At 46.1% G+C, this 18,381-nt stretch overlaps 1 protein-coding gene across 1 annotated transcript in view; it reads right to left on the minus strand.

The window, feature by feature from the left end:
• Nucleotides 1–18,381, minus strand: part of LOC134965294 (uncharacterized) — a 282,440-nt gene that overhangs the window by 226,504 nt on the left and 37,555 nt on the right. Inside the window, exons 8-9 of the mRNA XM_063941773.1 lie at nucleotides 14,539–14,701; nucleotides 6,129–6,317 (exon numbers count right to left, since the gene is read on the minus strand). Coding sequence (XP_063797843.1) covers nucleotides 6,129–6,317; nucleotides 14,539–14,701 — 352 coding nt within the window. The remainder of the gene's footprint in view (nucleotides 1–6,128; nucleotides 6,318–14,538; nucleotides 14,702–18,381) is intronic.

Consider the following 18,381-nt stretch of genomic DNA (forward strand, 5'->3'; position numbering starts at 1 on the left):
GCACTGGGACACTGGCAGCAAGGAAAAACGGGGGTTTGATCCGTCCTTTTTACAATAAGAGAGAGGCCAGTATAAAAAAATTCAAGCAGAGCTCTAGCGCCATTATGGGGGCGGAGCCTAACACAGAGCGGGACTAGTGGAGTCTGGCGCCATCTGAGGAGAAGGACGCTTCAGACAACTTCTGCTCCTCCTGGGACACCCCTTACACCTAAAGTACAGTATGAGTTTAGATAAGGGGGAGAGCCGCAGCTGGAACCTTTAATACGGCTCCAGTAACGCTGTATACAGATTAATATATATAAGCCCAGCAATTAGAGTTTGCAATAGGGCTGGTGTGCTGGTTCCTCATAGTCTGTATCTACCTCTTGCTTTATTGTTTTCCTGTGTGTGTGAATCTGTCAGCATGTCTGAAAAGAGGGTAGTATGCTCTACATGTCACACTAAATTTCCTGCATCCCCTACAAACTCTCTCCTATGTGAGCAATGTACTCAGCTCTCACATGTTAATAGGGGGACGGGGGGACAGGGTGACAACTGCAGGAGCCACCCTGGGTAACGTCCATTACGTCCATAATAGCCTCCATGTCAAATGAAATGGAAGCTCCAAAACAAGAAAGACAGATGCTGCAGCAATCCATCTCTGATTTAGTTAAGGACATTCAGAAAAAAAGCAGGTCGCTGCCCCCACAAAAATAGTACCACAAAAACGTGTTTTTCAAGATCTGCTCTCAGAATCTGAGGAGGAGATTTTAGAGGAAGGGGAGCACAGTGGGGTCCAGGAGGTCGAGGAGACCTCGGTTGCGCAGGGTATGGAACACCTTATTACAGCTATCAGAGATGTGTTAAATATCCCTGACGAAGAAGCAGAGACCTCAAAATCATTTTTCTATATACAGAAAAAGGTGAATGCAACTTTTCCTGACTTCGAGGACTTAGATAGCCTTTTTAAAGAACCATGGGCTAATCCTTAAAAAAAAATTCAGATCTCAAAAAAGCTATTTTCTGTTTTCCCCTTTGCACAAGAAGGGAGAAAACTCTGGGAGAATTCACCAGTGGTAGATGCCTCGGTATCACGTCTGTCAAAAAAAGACTCTGTTACCAGTGCTGGGAGTGATAAATCTCAAAGATCCGGCAGATAGGAAAATAGAAACTACTTTAGTTTAAAGGCTATGTATTTGGCTACAGGGGCTGCTCAGAGGCCGATTATAGCTGGTTGCTGGATTACTCAGGCCATTCATACCTGGGCTAATAACATGCAAAAAGGCCTGGTGGCGGAAGCAATGTTACCTGATACGGTCAAGCTTGCTCAGCATATTAAGGAATCTGCTCTTTTATTATGCAAAACCATCAAAGAAATTGGCATCATAAATGCCAGGAATACTACCATGGTAATCTCTGCAAGCAGAGCTTTATGTTTATGGCAGTGGGTAGCTGAAGCAGAATCCAAAAAAGGAGTAGAAGCTTTACCCTTTAAAGGGGATGTTTTATTTGGAGGTGATTTAGAGAAATGGATTTCACAGGCCATGGCAGGGAAATCCACATTTCTACCGTCTGCAGTCCCTCCGGGTAGGTTATCAGGGCCCTTCCCTGCAGTCCTTTCGTCCCACATGGTTGAATGGCAAAGCCAGAGGTGCCTCAAATGCCTCCAGAAGCTTCAGAGGAAAGATGCGCAGACCAGGAGCAGCCAGTTCTCAGGAACAGGGCACTACTTCAACATCCCCAAAGAGTTCAGCATGACGGTGGGGGACCTCAGGGTGGGAGCTTGGCTAAAGTACTTCAGCCACTTTTGGAAGAGCTCCTGCCAGGATGCCTGGGTTATAAACGTCATCTCCCAAGGATACAAGATAGAGTTTGACTCTTCTCCACCTCACAGATTCTTCAAATCAAGCTAACCAGTTTCCAAGGAAACCCAGAAAACCTTGCAGAAGGCTATTCAAAAACTGGTACAGACACAGGGGAGGAGCCAGCACACCTTGTCTGAAGTTTTTATAGTGCCATGGCTCCTTTGGACCCCATCTATACCTATCGTACTAGGTGACCCCAGTATCCCTTAAGGACTACGAGAAAAGGATTTACCGGTAGGTATATTAAAATCCTATTTTTGGTTGGCGCATGCCTAAGGAGTGCATGGTATTTCACAAGGCATAGTGATTGTGATCCATTTAGTATCCATGGAACAGAGGAGTGGTACAGAACATATTTACGCTGTCAAGGCATTTTACAAAAAAAAAAATGGTCTCCTGATCTCTTGACGTTCATTTCACGTTCATTTCAATCTTCAGAATCATGATCCTGTATGTCTGTTCATGCCATTAAAACATAGGTGCGCAGTTTTGGAGAAACTAGTTCTGCTCTGAGGGGGTAATTCTGAGTTGATCGCAGCAGGAATTTTGTTAGCAGTTGGGCAAAACCATGTGCACTGCAGGGGAGGCAGATATAACATGTGCAGAGAGAGTTAGATTTGGGTGGGGTGTATTCAAACTGAAATCTAAATTGCAGTGTAAAAATAAAGCAGCCAGTATTTACCCTGCACAGAAACAAAATAACCCACCCAAATCTAACTCTCTCTGCAAATGTTATATCTGCCCCCCCTGCAGTGCTCATGGTTTTGCCCAATTGCTAACAAACTTGCTGCTGCGATCAACTCAGAATTACCCCCTGAAAACGAAACCTCGGCGTGTAACAAGCAGCGCACGAACACCAGAAAACATCACAGCTTGCCTCATACGTCCAAGGCATTCTGTGTGTCGGCATGCACTGTTGAACTTATCCAATAGGAGTGTACAATGAATATTTCACCAAGACCTAAATGTCCAACCTTACAAGGTACAAGCCAGAGGCGGAACTACCACCAGTGCAACCAGTGCGTTGCACTGGGGCCCGCCTCTGTCCAGGGGCCCAAAGCATGTAATGAGTCAAACTGACTCATTACATGCCGCTGTGCGCTGTGGGCAACCGCTGCCCGCAGCGCACAGCCGCCCGGAGAGGAGAGGAGCAGCGGTAGTGTACGGTTGAGAAGGAGGAGGAGGGAGCCGAAGGAGGGAGCCGCAGCAGCGCTTTACTGCTGGTGGAGGCGCTGCTGCTGCTGCCCCTCTGCTTCACTATAGGCTGTCTTCCGAGAACAGCCTATAGTGAAGCAGAGGGGCAGCAGCGCCTCCACCAATGACACAGCGCTGCTGCGGCTCCCTCCTCCACCTCCCTCCTCCTTCTCTCCAGCCCAGGAATCGTCTGACGCTGCACCGAGGAGCCTGAGCCAGCGGAGACGCCGGAGAGGGTAAGTATTATTCTTTCTTTCTGTCTCTTTCTTTCTGTCTCTTTCTTTCTTTGTTGGGACTGCCTGCTGCTATGTGTAAAAATGGGGAACTGCCTGCCGCAATGTGTAAAAATGGGGGACTGCCTGCCGCTATGTGTAAAAAGGGGGAATCTGCCTGCCGCAATGTGTAAAAATGGGGAATCTGCCTGCCGCAATGTGTAAAAATGGGGAATCTGCCTGCCGCTATGTGTAAAAAGGGGGAATCTGCCTGCCGTTATGTGTAAAAAGTGTACGCTTTCTGCCGCTATGTTTAACAAGGGCACGCTGTCTGCCGTTATGTGTAAAAAGTGTACGCTGTCTGCCGTTATGTGTAAAAAGTGCACGCTGTCTGCCGTTATGTGTAAAAAGTGCACGCTGTCTGCCGTAATGTGTAAAAAGGGGGACGCTGTCTGCCGTTATGTGTAAAAAGTGTACGCTGTCTGCCGCTATGTTTAACAAGGGCACGCTGTCTGCCATTATGTGTAAAAAGTGTATGCTGTCTGCCGCTATGTGTAACAAGGGCACGCTGTCTGCCGTAATGTGTAAAAAGGGGGACGCTGTCTGCCGTTATGTGTAAAAAGTGCACGCTGTCTGCCGTAATGTGTAAAAAGGGGGACGCTGTCTACCGTTATGTGTAAAAAGTGTACGCTGTCTGCCGCTATGTTTAACAAGGGCACGCTGTCTGCCGTTATGTATAAAAAGTGTACGCTGTCTGCCGTTATGTGTAAAAAGTGTACGATGTCTGCCGCTATGTGTAACAAGGGCACGCTGTCTGCCGTAATGTGTAAAAAGGGGGACGCTGTCTGCCGTAATGTGTAAAAAGGGGGACGCTGTCTGCCGTAATGTGTAAAAAGGGGACGCTGTCTGCCGTAATGTGTAAAAAGAGGAATCTGTCCGCTGTAAGGTGTAAAAGGGTCTCTACCTGGTGTAGTGGTGCTACTGTGCGGCGTAATTTGAAGAATGGAGACTACTGTGCACCGTTTTACGAATTGGTATTATTTTGTGGCCACACCCCTTCCCCACGAAGCCACGCCACTATGTATTTTTGCGCGCGCCTACGGCGCGCACTGCCCCTGTTTTGCATGCAGGGGTGGGGCTCCGATGCCGTTTCTTGTACACAGTGCTAAAATGTCTAGTTACGGCACTGTTGCTAGGTATCCATTTCTATGGCCCTGAGCAGGTCCCCCTCACCAGATCCTCTCCAGGGGTGAGGGGGTGGACTTGGATGGGATGTGGGGGGGGGGGGGGGGGGGGTGCAAAGCATTTTGTCGCACCTGGGCCCACCGCTCGCTAGTTCCGCCACTGGTACAAGCATTCCAAGAATGAAAACCTTGTAATCTCCTCATCCGTCATTCCGTTAATATTTTTTTCAAGGAATGCTAACTCAAATGGATCATGATGAAGATCTGATGAAGCTGTCTTTCATCTAAATGGTTTTGTGAATAATCAAACAAACGGCATGCTATGTACATTAATGTGGCCTATTTGTCATTTGGTAAACAAATATTGTTTATTTAATGACGGAGTTTCTAAAATTGCCATTTCTATGCCCCACCCTGTAGAAAAAGGAGTGGTGTAGATCTACAGTATGCTTCTGTGTCCAACAAAACCTACCAAAAGTATTGAATCTACAAATTGGCACTCCTCAGTTTTGAGGTAATGCACGTGGTGTGTAATTCATAGCATTATAATGTCCATCCTGGAGCAATTAACCGTGCCTTTGTCTATTGGTTAAAGCTCATTATCCTAGGGTATTGCTCATATATTTATTAATGTTATTCATCATCTTGTTCATCACGCTTCTCTTACTTTCACCCACTTGATAATGTGGCGGCACTTGTTTGGAGTGCCTGCGATGTCACTGCCTTGCTGCCCCACCCCCAGGTACACAATCCCAGTTTAGTGCATGATTTTTGGGTTGGTGGTGCATAAGAGGTGTACACCCTGTGCCTATGTCTATGATCTCTGTTCAAGGACACAAATGGCGAGTTTTGTATACAGAGCATGCACAGATGCCAGTTTATGCATTTTTGTGTATTTCTTTCCTATTAGGAGTTGTACAGAACTTGTCCCATCTGTCACTCTGTGAAATTGTCCGTTTTGGGGTGGTGACACTGCAATAGCACAGAGCCACCCTGACTTGTAGAAGCGCCTACGCCATGTATCTAATGCTCCGTGTTCATGGTGAAAGGAAGCCTTTTTCAGATGTATCTTTTGCACCTAGCATGGGGTGCCTATACTAATGACAGCTGCAACAGCTGGTGTAAAATCATTTGGCAGCGCTACGGAATCTCGCATTTAGCATAAGGTAGTGAATTAGGTTCTGCGGCTATAGTATAGTATCACTTTTTTGCTAGATTACAACTCTTTGTTAGACTTCATCTTTCTACTGTTTACATTGCCATTTACCATGCCTGATTTATGTTTTATTTCCATGTTCTAATGAAAATTGTTAAAAAATATAAATATGAAAAAAACTTTAATGTTTTGCTTTTCCTGCAATTTGAATAAATCACCTTGATCTTTCTTACTACTGTAGGTACCACCTGTACTTTTCAACCGTGTGATTTTATAATTAGTCACAGCTGGTTTTTGTTGCCCTTGGTTATGACACAGATTTGCTCTCAGTCTGGGGATTCAATTGTGCCCTGAGAGCAATTTGTTTTTTTTTTATCCAAGAACAATGGAAATACACATCTCTGGCAGACGCATCCCCCTAAAACCTAACAATAAGTGTTTGAAATAAATACTAAGGAATGCTTCTCTAATACAAGTCAAAAAGTAACTGAAACTGCCATTAATAAAGAGAACAAAATGAAAATGATCAGTTAATTACCAGTAACAAAACGCAGGTGATCAGGATCAACGTTAGGCCTGTTATAATGCCAGCAATAGCCGGCCAGTCTGGCTTTAAAAGTAGAGGAGGCATCTGTGCAATTCCATTGCGGATGACATGCCCGGGAGTCGTAGGGAAAAACGGTCCATCTTGATAGCACTGGCCTCCAACAAGCATGACCCTAATGTACTGGACAAAAATATCAATGAGGGGATAATTGTAAACACGCTATAGAGTTAAAGTGCGTTCATTAGAATTTTATGCAAAAGTCCCTTCTGCTCTCTAAAGATGACTAGCTAAAAGTGAAAGCAATTGTGAATTATGGTGCTGCATCGCCACCATGTGGTCAGTTTAGTTAATTGCGGAATTTGGAGTTGAAAGGAACAAAATGTATATAAAAGGGCTTCAGTTAGAGATATGATGGGTACACACCTAGTGGATTTGATGGCAGATCTGCCATTGTGCTGACAGAGCGGCCGATTCAGGTAAACATATATACTTACCGATTGGCCGCGCAATGTGTCATCCTGACGTCACAGCTGAATTTGCCCACCAAGCTTTGCCCTCAGTCCTTGCAGCAAGTGTACGGGAGAGGTCAGCGGACTACCCCTACAGACAGCCAGATGTGTTGACATATCTTCCGATATATTGGCCATCGGCTGTGCAGCGCAGCTGACATGATATTTTTGAATCATGTCACAGACATATATATCGGGTGTACACTCTGGCTGGAACAGCCGATATATCGCCCAGTGTGTACCCAGCTTTAGGCATGATGTACATCAGTTTTGTGATGTAACATATCCATTTCTGCATCTACTATATATATAGATTTCTGTATATCTCAAATTTGCTAATTCTTAAACGTAGATACAGAGGTTTCATCACACATCTTTGCTAAAAAAGGTAGTGTGGCGACGCATTGTGGTACAGCGTACCTCCGCTACACTATTGTCTTGGGGAGCGTGCCTACAAAGGAAATACACTGCTGTGGATGGGTAGCGGGAGCACAGCACCTCACTACCTGTTCTAAGCACTGCTGCCTCCCCATGTTATGCACAGCAGCGGGAGCATCGCTCCCCGCAGCCTGCGATCGTATGGAGCTTTTCTTTCTCTTATGTAGCAGCTGTTTGGTTGGTACTTTAATATAAAATAATCTACTGCTTTATAACTTAGGAAAATTGGTATTATTTTCATATACATACATTACAGATACAATTTTTAGAAGGTGCACGGAAGCCTGGTACAAAGATATTCAATAATATTCAACACACTGACATTCTGTTTCTATTTGGGGGTGTCCGGCGCCCTAGACTTGATTCCTCAGAATGTTAGGGACTTACCCAACTATGAGGTTACCGTACGGGGGTGTCCCACGCCCTAGACTTGAACCTTTAGAATGTTAGGGACTTACCCAACTATGAGGTTAGCGTGTGAGGGTGTCCCGTGCCCTAGACTTGAATTCATAGAATGTTAGGGACTTACCCAACTATGAGGTTACCGTATGGGGGTGCCCCACGCCCTAGACTTGAACCCTTAGAATGTTGGAGACTTACCCGACTATGAGGTTACCGTGAAGCGGTGGGTAAGCCTGTAATCTTGGTCAACATTATGGGAGAAGCCCATATTGCTAAATATATTTGAATTAGTAATGTATGAATAGTGCACCTGCACTCATTCTCTTTGTGTGTGGCACTACAGGTCTCAGTAAGGTAGCACCTCTCATTACTAGTAATTAGGGTGTGCAATCTAGGGTCCCTTTTCTATATATTTGATTTGTATGTCTGCCCTCAGGCTATATTGCATCAAGTCACAGGGTGGGATGCATCACGTTGAATGCTATGCATCCTGCCAATGATTGCATGCACTGTAGTATTTATTAATGCAGTATGCATGAAGCTTTAAACAAAGGACAGTTCTCCTGATAAGAGCAATCCTTTGCTATGTGGGGACTTTTGGGTTTCTGCGCAAGCGTTGTATGATGCACACAGGGAACACTGGGTGGAATCAGACTGGAACCATCTCAGTGCAAAATGCAAAAAAAAAAAAAGCCCATAGTCTTTTATCAGGTAATGCCACCTACAGATGGAGTTACCCAACGGACATTCTGGAGCGTGGTGCATATTCAGTTTGTCAGCAAAAAGAGGTTTGATGAACCTTGGATTCTCTGCATCAGTCATTGGTCTGGTAGTATGTGAACAGAGCAGTGAAGAAATGGAATCTAGACTTTCATCACTCATCTCTCCCACCAGCAGGACGGATGGTTTTAGTAAAAGTAACAAATTCAAAAGTTACAATTAAATAAACAAATAATAACAAAAATAGAAATGAAAACACTTGTTACAATGTACCATACTAATGGGGAGATGTACTAAGCCTTGGAGAGTGATAAAGTGGAGAGAGATTAAGTACCAGCCAATCGGCTCCTAACTGCCATGCTACAGGCTGTGGGGTCTATTTACTAAGCCTTGGATGGAGATAAAGTGGACAGAGATAAAGTACCAGCCAATTATCTTCTAACTGCCATGTTACAGGCTGGGTTTGAAAAAAATAAGATTTTACTCACCGGTAAATCTATTTCTCGTAGTCCGTAGTGGATGCTGGGAACTCCGAAAGGACCATGGGGAATAGCGGCTCCGCAGGAGACTGGGCACAACTAAAAGAAAGCTTTTAGACTACCTGGTGTGCACTGACTCCTCCCACTATGACCCTCCTCCAAGCCTCAGTTAGGATACTGTGCCCGGAAGAGCTGACACAATAAGGAAGGATTTTGAATCCCGGGTAAGACTCATACCAGCCACACCAATCACACCGTACAACTTGTGATACTATACCCAGTTAACAGTATGAAATATAACTGAGCCTCTCAACAGATGGCTCATAACAATAACCCTTGTAGTTAACAATAACTATATACAAGTATTGCAGACAATCCGCACTTGGGACGGGCGCCCAGCATCCACTACGGACTACGAGAAATAGATTTACCGGTGAGTAAAATCTTATTTTCTCTAATGTCCTAGTGGATGCTGGGAACTCCGTAAGGACCATGGGGATTATACCAAAGCTCCCAAACGGGCGGGAGAGTGCGGATGACTCTGCAGCACCGAATGAGAGAACTCCAGGTCCTCCTCAGCCAGGGTATCAAATTTGTAGAATTTAGCAAACGTGTTTGCCCCTGACCAAGTAGCAGCTCGGCAAAGTTGTAAAGCCGAGACCCCTCGGGCAGCCGCCCAAGGTGAGCCCACTTTCCTCGTGGAATGGGCTTTTACTGATTTAGGATGCGGCAATCCAGCCGCAGAATGCTCCAGCTGAATTGTGCTACAAATTCAGTGAGCAATAGTCTGCTTAGAAGCAGGAGCACCTATTTTGTTGGGTGCCTACAGGATAAAAAGCGAGTCAGTTTTCAATGACTCCAGCCATCCTGGAAATATAATTTTTTAAGGCCCTGACTACGTCCAGTAACTTGGAATCTTCCAAGTCCCTAGTAGCCGCAGGCACTACAATAGGTTGGTTCAAGTGAAAAGCTGATACCACCTTAGGGAGAAACTGGGGACGAGTCCTCAATTCTGCCCTATCCATATGGAAAATCAGATAAGGGCTTTTACCTGACAAGGCCGCCCATTTTGACACACGCCTGGCCGAAGCCAAGGCAATAACATGACCACTTTCCACGTGAGATATTTCGAATCCACAGTTTTAAGTGGCTCAAACCAATGTGATTTTAGGAAACTCAACACCACGTTGAGATCCCAAGGTGCCACAGGAGGCACAAAAGGGGGCTGAATATGTAGCACTCCCTTTACAAATGTCTGAACTCCAGACAGTGAAGCCAGTTCTTTCTGGAAGAAAATCGACAGAGCCGAAATCTGGACCTTAATGGAACCCAAGTTTAGGCCCATAGTCACTCCTGACTGTAGGAAGTGCAGAAAACGACCCAGCTGAAATTCCTCTGTTGGGGCCTTCCTGGCCTCACACCACGCAACATATTTTCGCCAAATACGGTGATAATGGTTTGCGGTTACTTCTTTCCTGGCTTTTATCAGCGTAGGAATGACTTCCTCCGGAATGCCCTTTTCCTTTAGGATCCGGAATTCAACCGCCATGCCGTCAAACGCAGCCGCGGTAAGTCTTGGAACAGACAGGGCCCCTGCTGTAGCAGATCCTGTCTGAGCGGTAGAGGCCATGGGTCCTCTGATATAATTTCTTGAAGTTCAGGGTACCAAGCTCTTCTTGGTCCATCCGGAACCACGAGTATCGTTGTTACTCCTCGTTTTCTTATTATTCTCAGTACCTTTGGTATGAGAGGCAGAGGAGGGAATACATAAACCGACTGGTACACCCACGGTGTCACTAGAGCGTCCACAGCTATTGCCTGAGGGTCCCTTGACCTGGCGCAATATCTAGTTTTTTGTTTAGGCGGGACGCCATCATGTCCACCTGTGGCCTTTCCCAACGGTTTACCAACAGTTGGCAGACTTCTGGATGAAGTCCCCACTCTCCCGGGTGTAGGTCGTGTCCGCTGAGGAAGTCTGCTTCCCAGTTGTCCACTCCCGGAATGAACACTGCTGACAGTGCTAAGACGTGATTTTCCGCCCATCGGAGAATCCTTGTGGCTTCTGCCATCGCCATCCTGCTTCTTGTGCCGCCCTGTCGGTTTACATGGGCGACTGCCGTGATGTTGTCTGATTGGATCAGTACCGGCTGGTGTTGAAGCAGAGGCCTTGCCAAACTTAGGGCATTGTAAATGGCCCTCAGTTCCAGAATATTTATGTGTAGGGACGACTCCTGACTTGACCAAAGTCCTTGGAAATTTCTTCCCTGTGTGACTGCCCCCCAGCCTCGAAGGCTGGCATCCGTGGTTACCAGGACCCAGTCCTGTATGCCGAATCTGCGGCCCTCTTAAAGATGAGCACTCTGCAGCCACCACAGTAGAGATACCCTGGTCCTTGGAGACAGGGTTATCAGCCGATGCATCTGAAGATGCGATCCCGACCACTTGTCCAAGAGGTCCCACTGAAAGGTTCTTGCATGGAACCTGCCGAATGGAATTTTGCTTCGTAAGAAGCTACCATTTTTCCCAGGACTCGTGTGCAGTGATGCACCGATACCTGTTTTGGTTTCAGGAGGTCTCTGACTAGAGATGACAGCTCCTTGGCTTTCTCCTGCAGGAGAAAACTTTTTTCTGTTCTGTGTCCAGAACCATCCCCAGGAACAGTAGGCGTGTGGTAGGAACCAGCTGTGACTTTGGAATGTATAGAATCCATCCGTGCTGTTGTAGCACTTCCCGAGATAGTGCTACTCCGACCAACAACTGCTCCTTGGACCTCGCCTTTATAAGGAGATCGTCCAAGTACGGGATAATTAAAACTCCCTTTTTTCGAAGGAGTATCATCATTTCTGCCATTACCTTGGTAAAGACCCTCGGTGCCGTGGACAGTCCAAACGGCAGTGTTTGGAATTGGTAATGGCAATCCTGTACCACAAATCTGAGGTACTCCTGGTGAGGATGGTAAATGGGGACATGTAGGTAAGCATCCTTGATGTCCAGGGATACCATGTAATCCCCCTCCTCCAGGCTTGCAATAACCGCCCTGAGCGATTCCATCTTGAACTTGAATTTTTTTATGTATGTGTTCAAGGATTTCAAATTTAAAATGGGTCTCACCGAACCGTCCGGTTTCGGTACCACAAACAGTGTGGAATAGTAACCCCGTCCTTGTTGAAGTAGGGGCACCTTGACTATCACCTGCTGGGAATACAGCTTGTGAATTGCCTCTAGCACAGCCTCCCTGCCTGAGGGAGTTGTCGGCAAGGCAGATTTGAGGAAACGGCGGGGGGGAGACGCCTCGAATTCCAGCTTGTACCCCTGAGATACTACTTGAAGGATCCAGTGATCCACCTGTGAGCGAGCCCACTGATCGCTGAAATTTTTAAAGCGGCCCCCCACTGTACCTGGCTACGCCTGTGGAGCCCCCGCGTCATGCGGTGGACTCAGAGGAAGCGGGGGAAGAATTTTGATTCTGGGAACTGGCTGACTGGTGCAGCTTTTTTCCTCTTCCCTTGTCTCTGTGCAGAAAGGAAGCGCCTTTTACCCGTTTGCTTTTCTGAAGCCGAAAGGACTGTACCTGATAATACAGTGTTTTCTTAGGCTGTGAGGAAACCTGAGGTAAAAATTTTTTCTTCCCAGCTGTTGCTGTGGATACGAGGTCCCAGAGACCATCCCCAAACAGTTCCTCACCCTTATAAGGCTCTATGTGCCTTTTTAAAGTCAGCATCACCTGTCCAGTGTCGGGTCTCTAATACCCTCCTGACAGAATGGACATTGCATTAATTCTGGATGCCAGCCGGCAAAATATCCCTCTGTGCATCCCTCATATATAAGACGACGTCTTATGTTCGCAAAATAGTATCCCTGTTTGACAGGGTTAAAGACCACGCTGCAGCAGCACTATCTGCAGGTCTCAGTCTAGTACCTGAGTGTGTAAATACAGACTTCAGGATAGCCTCCTGCTTTTTATCAGCAGGTACCTTCAAAGTGGCCGTATCCTAAGACGGCAGTGCCACCTTTTTTGACAAACGTGTGAGCGCCTTATCCACCCTAGGGGATATCTCCCAGCGTAACTTATCCTCTGGCGGGAAAGGGTACGCCATCAGTAACTTTTTAGAAATTACCAGTTTCTTATCGGGGGAACCCACGCTTTTTCACACTTCATTCACTCATTTGATGGGGGAACAAAACACTGCCTGCTTTTTCTCCCCAAACATAAAACCCTTTTTTAGTGGTACTTGGGTTAATGTCAGAAATGTGTAACACATTTTTTATTGCCGGGATCATGTAACGGATGTTCCTAGTGGATTGTGTATATGTCTCAACCTCGTCAACACTGGAGTCAGACTCCGTGTCGACATCTGTGTCTGCCATCTGAGGGAGCGGGCGTTTTTGAGCCCCTGATGGCCTTTGAGACGCCTGGGCAGGCGCGGGCTGAGAAGCCGGCTGTCCCATAGCTGTTACGTCATCCAGCCTTTTATGTAAGGAGTTGACACTGTCGGTTTATACCTTCCACCTATCCATCCACTCTGGTGTCGGCCCCACAGGGGGCGACATCACATTTATCGGCATCTGCTCTGCCATCACATAAGCCTCCTCATCAAACGTGTCGACACAGCCGTACCGACACACCGCACACACACAGGGAATGCTCTGACTGAGGACAGGACCCCACACAGCCCTTTGGGGAGACAGAGAGAGAGTATGCCAGCACACACCAGAGCGCTATATAATTTAGGGATTAACACTATATTGAGTGAATTTTTCCCAATAGCTGCTTGTATATACAATATTGCGCCTAAATTTAGTGCCCCCCCCTCTCTTTTTAACCCTTTGAGCCTGCAAACTACAGGGGAGAGCCTGGGGAGCTGTCTTCCAGCTGCACTGTGAAGAGAAAATGGCGCCAGTGTGCTGAGGGAGATAGCTCCGCCCCTTTTTCGCAGACTTTTCTCCCGCTTTTTTATGGATTCTGGCAGGGGTATTTATCACATATATAGCCTCTGGGGCTATATATTGTGATATATTTGCCAGCCAAGGTGTTTTTATTGCTGCTCAGGGCGCCCCCCCCCCAGCACCCTGCACCCTCAGTGACCAGAGTGTGAAGTGTGTATGAGGAGCAATGGCGCACAGCTGCAGTGCTGTGCGCTACCTTGGTGAAGACTGATGTCTTTTGCCGCCGATTTTCCGGACCTCTTCTTGCTTCTGGCTCTGTAAGGGGGACGGCGGCGCGGCTCCGGGAACGTACACCAAGGCCAGTTCCATGCGGTCGATCCCTCTGGAGCTAATGGTGTCCAGTAGCCTAAGAAGCCCAAGCTAGCTGCAAGCAGGTAGGTTCGCTTCTTCTCCCCTTAGTCCCTCGATGCAGTGAGCCTGTTGCCAGCAGGTCTCACTGTAAAATAAAAAACCTAAAATAAACTTTCTTTCTAGGAGCTCAGGAGAGCCCCTAGTGTGCATCCAGCTCGGCCGGGCACAGAAATCTAACTGAGGCTTGGAGGAGGGTCATAGTGGGAGGAGCCAGTGCACACCAGGTAGTCTAAAAGCTTTCTTTTAGTTGTGCCCAGTCTCCTGCGGAGCCGCTATTCCCCATGGTCCTTTCGGAGTTCCCAGCATCCACTAGGACGTTAGAGAAAAACCAGTGATAAGCTGATTGGCTGGCACTTTATCTCCATCCAAGGCTTAGTAGATAGACCCATGTGTTTGAAAAATGTCAGTTAGGAGCTGATTGGCTGGTACTTTATCTCCTGTACATTATATTTAAGGAGGGACAGAATCCTCACTGAGCATGGTGGCTACAGCTCTGTGGTACTCAGCACCTGGATTATCCTTTTCTCTGCTTGCTAGGATTTGAGAAGTACTTACCATCTTTTTATAATGGTTACTGCTTAGCTTCAGGACATAGACTCCTGGTTCCTGAAACTGGAACAAAAATGAAAACAGGGGTTTTGAGGACAACCATACTTCCTCTGCTAGTGTCCGAAATGGCCCCCAGTCAAGTTCAGGGTTTGTGTTGTATAAATTGTTCCTGGAAGCAAACAAGCAATGCAGATTCACATTAACAATCACCTTGCCAGCTTATCGCTATAAATGTGTAAATAACCACAAGTAACAGTTCCTGAATACATCTGCAAAATCAGTTCAGTTTATTGCCATCAATTCTAATCAGTGAGCTATGATGTCATCATGCCAGTGTTCATTAGGAAAATGTGTGTATTGTAAGGAATGAAGAATCCCCCAGTGTATGTAATAACAATAAGAGTAGCTCTCCATGATTTGGATTATACAGGGTCTGTCTGGAAAGTAATGAGACTAAATCTGAGAATTTTTTTTTATTGAACTTTCAGATACATAGGGGTTAATAATCTTCAAAGTATGAACCTTGAGCATTGATGCACCATTGCCAGCATGTCTACCAAGCTTGGTACGCCTCCTGGAAGGCATTAACCGGAATGTCCTTGAGTGCCCTTGTCGCGGCCACTTCCACTTTGTTTACGGTCTGAAAATGGTATCCTTTCAGGCCGCGTTTGATCCGGGGGAACAAAAAGAAGTCAGCTGGGGCCAGATCTGGACTGTAGGGTGGTTGAGGCAGTGTTGTCATGTTGTGCTTGGCCAAAAACTCACTTGTAGCGATGTGTGACTGGCGCATTGTTGTGATGGAGGACCCAGGTAGTGGCAATCTCCTTGCGGACGCTGAGGACCCTGTTTCTCAACCGATTGAGCACTCCCGTGCAGGGCCGGTGCAAGGTTTCTCGGCACCCTAGGAAAAACTTCTGCCTACTGTCACTTCCCCCTACCCGCCCTTAGGGTGAATGGCATGCTGCTGCTCTCCCCCACCCCCAGTCCATACCTCCCAACTGTCCCGATTTTCCCAGGACAGTCCCGTTTATTTTGGTCTATCCGGGGGCATGGCAAGCAGCTCACAGAGCACTGGCCATGCCCCCACTTGCGATCGCATCATCCACGTGAGGCCATGCCCCTTTTCAATAGGTCACGCCACCTTTTAGGCGGTGCCGCGAGGGGAGTCCCTCCTTCATGAAACCTAATGTTGGGAGGTATGCCAGTCTGTTGCATGGATGCTCTCTTCTCCCCAGTCTGTGTGTGTGCCTGCTGCCCACATCCTCCCCTCCCCCATCTCTGTTAAATGTCTGCTGCTCTAACCCCCCCCACCATCTGTGTGCATGCGTATTGCTCATCTCCATCCCCCCCCCCCCCATACACACACACACACTGCTGCTCTCCCCCACTTTCCTTATCAAATGCAGGCAGTGCACTGTGCAGCCACCTTACCTGCAAGTTGCGATGCAGAGTTGGGACTGAGTAGTCTGTGAAAGAGCCTGGAATGAAGAGCAGTGCTGCATGTCACCCCCAGCCAGGACTCCAGGAACTGTCAAAGTTACTGCCTGTGCCGGGTGGAGGCGCACCTGGAGGCTGCAATATGGGAGCTTGGCATTTGCGGCTACTGTAAGATACGAGTGCTAGTGGGATTGCGGCAGCTGTGTAAGGTAGGAACACGCTACCTTTTTCAGGCAACTGTAGTAGGCCGCCCCCTCAGGTCCTGGTGCCCCTAGGCAGCTGCCTAAAGCTGCCTAGTGGAAGCTCCGGCCCTGCACCCGTGTTAAATGCAATGCAGTTTGGCTGGTAGGTAGAAATTCCATGTGGACCACACCATTTGAGTCGAAAAAGACAATGAGCATGGATTTGGTCTTTGATTTGCTCATTTGGCCCTTTTTGGGGCGAGGTGACGATGGTGTGTGCCACTCTGCACTTTGCCTTTTGGTCTCCGTATCGTATTCAAAGATCCAAGTTTCGACACCTGGTATCACTCTGTCAAAAAAATTAGGCTTACTTTGAACATGCTCCAAAAGTTCACGGGAAATCACCACACGCTTCTCTTTTTGATCATGAGTCAAAGCCTTGGAAACCAATCGGGCACACATCTTTCACATCGCTAATTCGTTTGTCAAGATCTCTTGTCAGGACCTCAATAAATAAATTTAGAGGACATATTTGTGTTTATACATGCTTGGTATAACTATTGCAGAGAGGTAATAAAAAACAGGTACATTTAAAAAGAACCTTTAACTGGATTCTTATGAACCTTCGGGAGGATGTAGATTGTTGGTATTCTGGGATCTTCTATACACAAAAATTCTGATTCTTTACTGGTTAACGTGCCCTTCTTTTTATAGGAATCTACAATCCCTCTAAGGCCTATAGTCATAGGCCATCATAAAAGGTGGTTGGATACTATACCCATGAGTCAATTTAAGAGATTAAAAAGAAATTGTACGGAAAGGGAAGTATTTCTAACACAGGCAAATGAGATGTCGTCGAGTTTTAAGAACAGTGGATACGATGATAAAATCATTACTGATTCTTTTGACAAAGTGAGCTCTATGGATAGAGAAGAGTTACTTAAAAAAGTAGGAAAGAAAGAAGTTGATCGAGATAAGGAGAGTTTTAAATGGTCTTTTATTACTGATTATACCTCTCAACATCATCAAGTTAAAAGAGTTTTGAGGAAACATTGGAAGATATTGAAGAAAGATCCAGTAATAGGGAAAGAACTGCCTAACAACCCGAACTGTATTTTTAGGAGGGCCCCTAATCTAAAAACTAAACTCGTGAAGAGTTTATGCCCTTCTTCACCAAGTAGAACCAATGTGCTATCAAAGGGATTCTATAGATGTGGAGGCTGCATTGGATGTAAAAATGTATCCAACACTTTTGGCAAGAAACTCATTGAGGTAGAGATTAATAACAAAAAACATAAAATCAACGACTTTTTAACCTGTCATTCTTTTAATGTCATTTATGCCATTGAATGCTCATGTGGGAAATTTTATATTGGAAGGACTAGCAGGGCACTAAAGGTTAGACTGGGGGAGCATTTAAGAAACATCCGAAGAGGTGTAGATACTCATGCACTTTCAAAGCACTTTAAGGAGATACATAATTGTGACACGAAACATATTGTCAATTTTTTTGCCTTAAAAAAAGTTTCCACTGATGCTAGGGGTGGAAATATTGCATCCAAACTAGCTAAGAGTGAAATGACTATGATATATAATTATAACACATTGGCACCAATAGGCATTAACAAAGATTTCGAACTTAAATGGTTTTTATGAGTCATATAGAAATTTTTAAGGTGCAGTTTTTATTCTTGAAATTACGTTTTATATTCTTGGTATTTTCATGGTTCTAAACTTTTGAAGAAATATGCACTTTAATATACTTGTTTTAGAATATATGAAGAAATATGCACTTTACTAATATACCTGTTTTAATTATGTGTCATTTTTTGTATTTTATATTTTGCAATTATCAAGTCCGGAATTATCTTTCCAAAGATGGCGGCGCCAAGGAAGTAAGGACGCTCATTCCCAATGAGATATTCCCTTTAGCACAAACCAGCTGTATTGTGAGGCATTGGTACGGTGTGAAACGCATATGCGGTTCGTCACCGGAAGTGACGTTACCGGAAGGGACACATCGTAAAGGGCGGAACGCACACGTGGATTGCCATTGGAAGTGACATCTACGGAAGGGGCATCAATGGAACGCAAATACGGAAGTGATGTCACTTCCGTTTCCGCCTGACACAGGGAATCATTTGGCGCCAAACGGGACTTTGAAAACATCAGAAATGGACGATTGGAGGGAATATGGGTCTAATGTGATGTATGGGATGTCTAGTATGGT

This window comes from Pseudophryne corroboree, chromosome 10, assembly GCF_028390025.1.
Source record: "Pseudophryne corroboree isolate aPseCor3 chromosome 10, aPseCor3.hap2, whole genome shotgun sequence".
NCBI lineage: Eukaryota > Metazoa > Chordata > Amphibia > Anura > Myobatrachidae > Pseudophryne > Pseudophryne corroboree.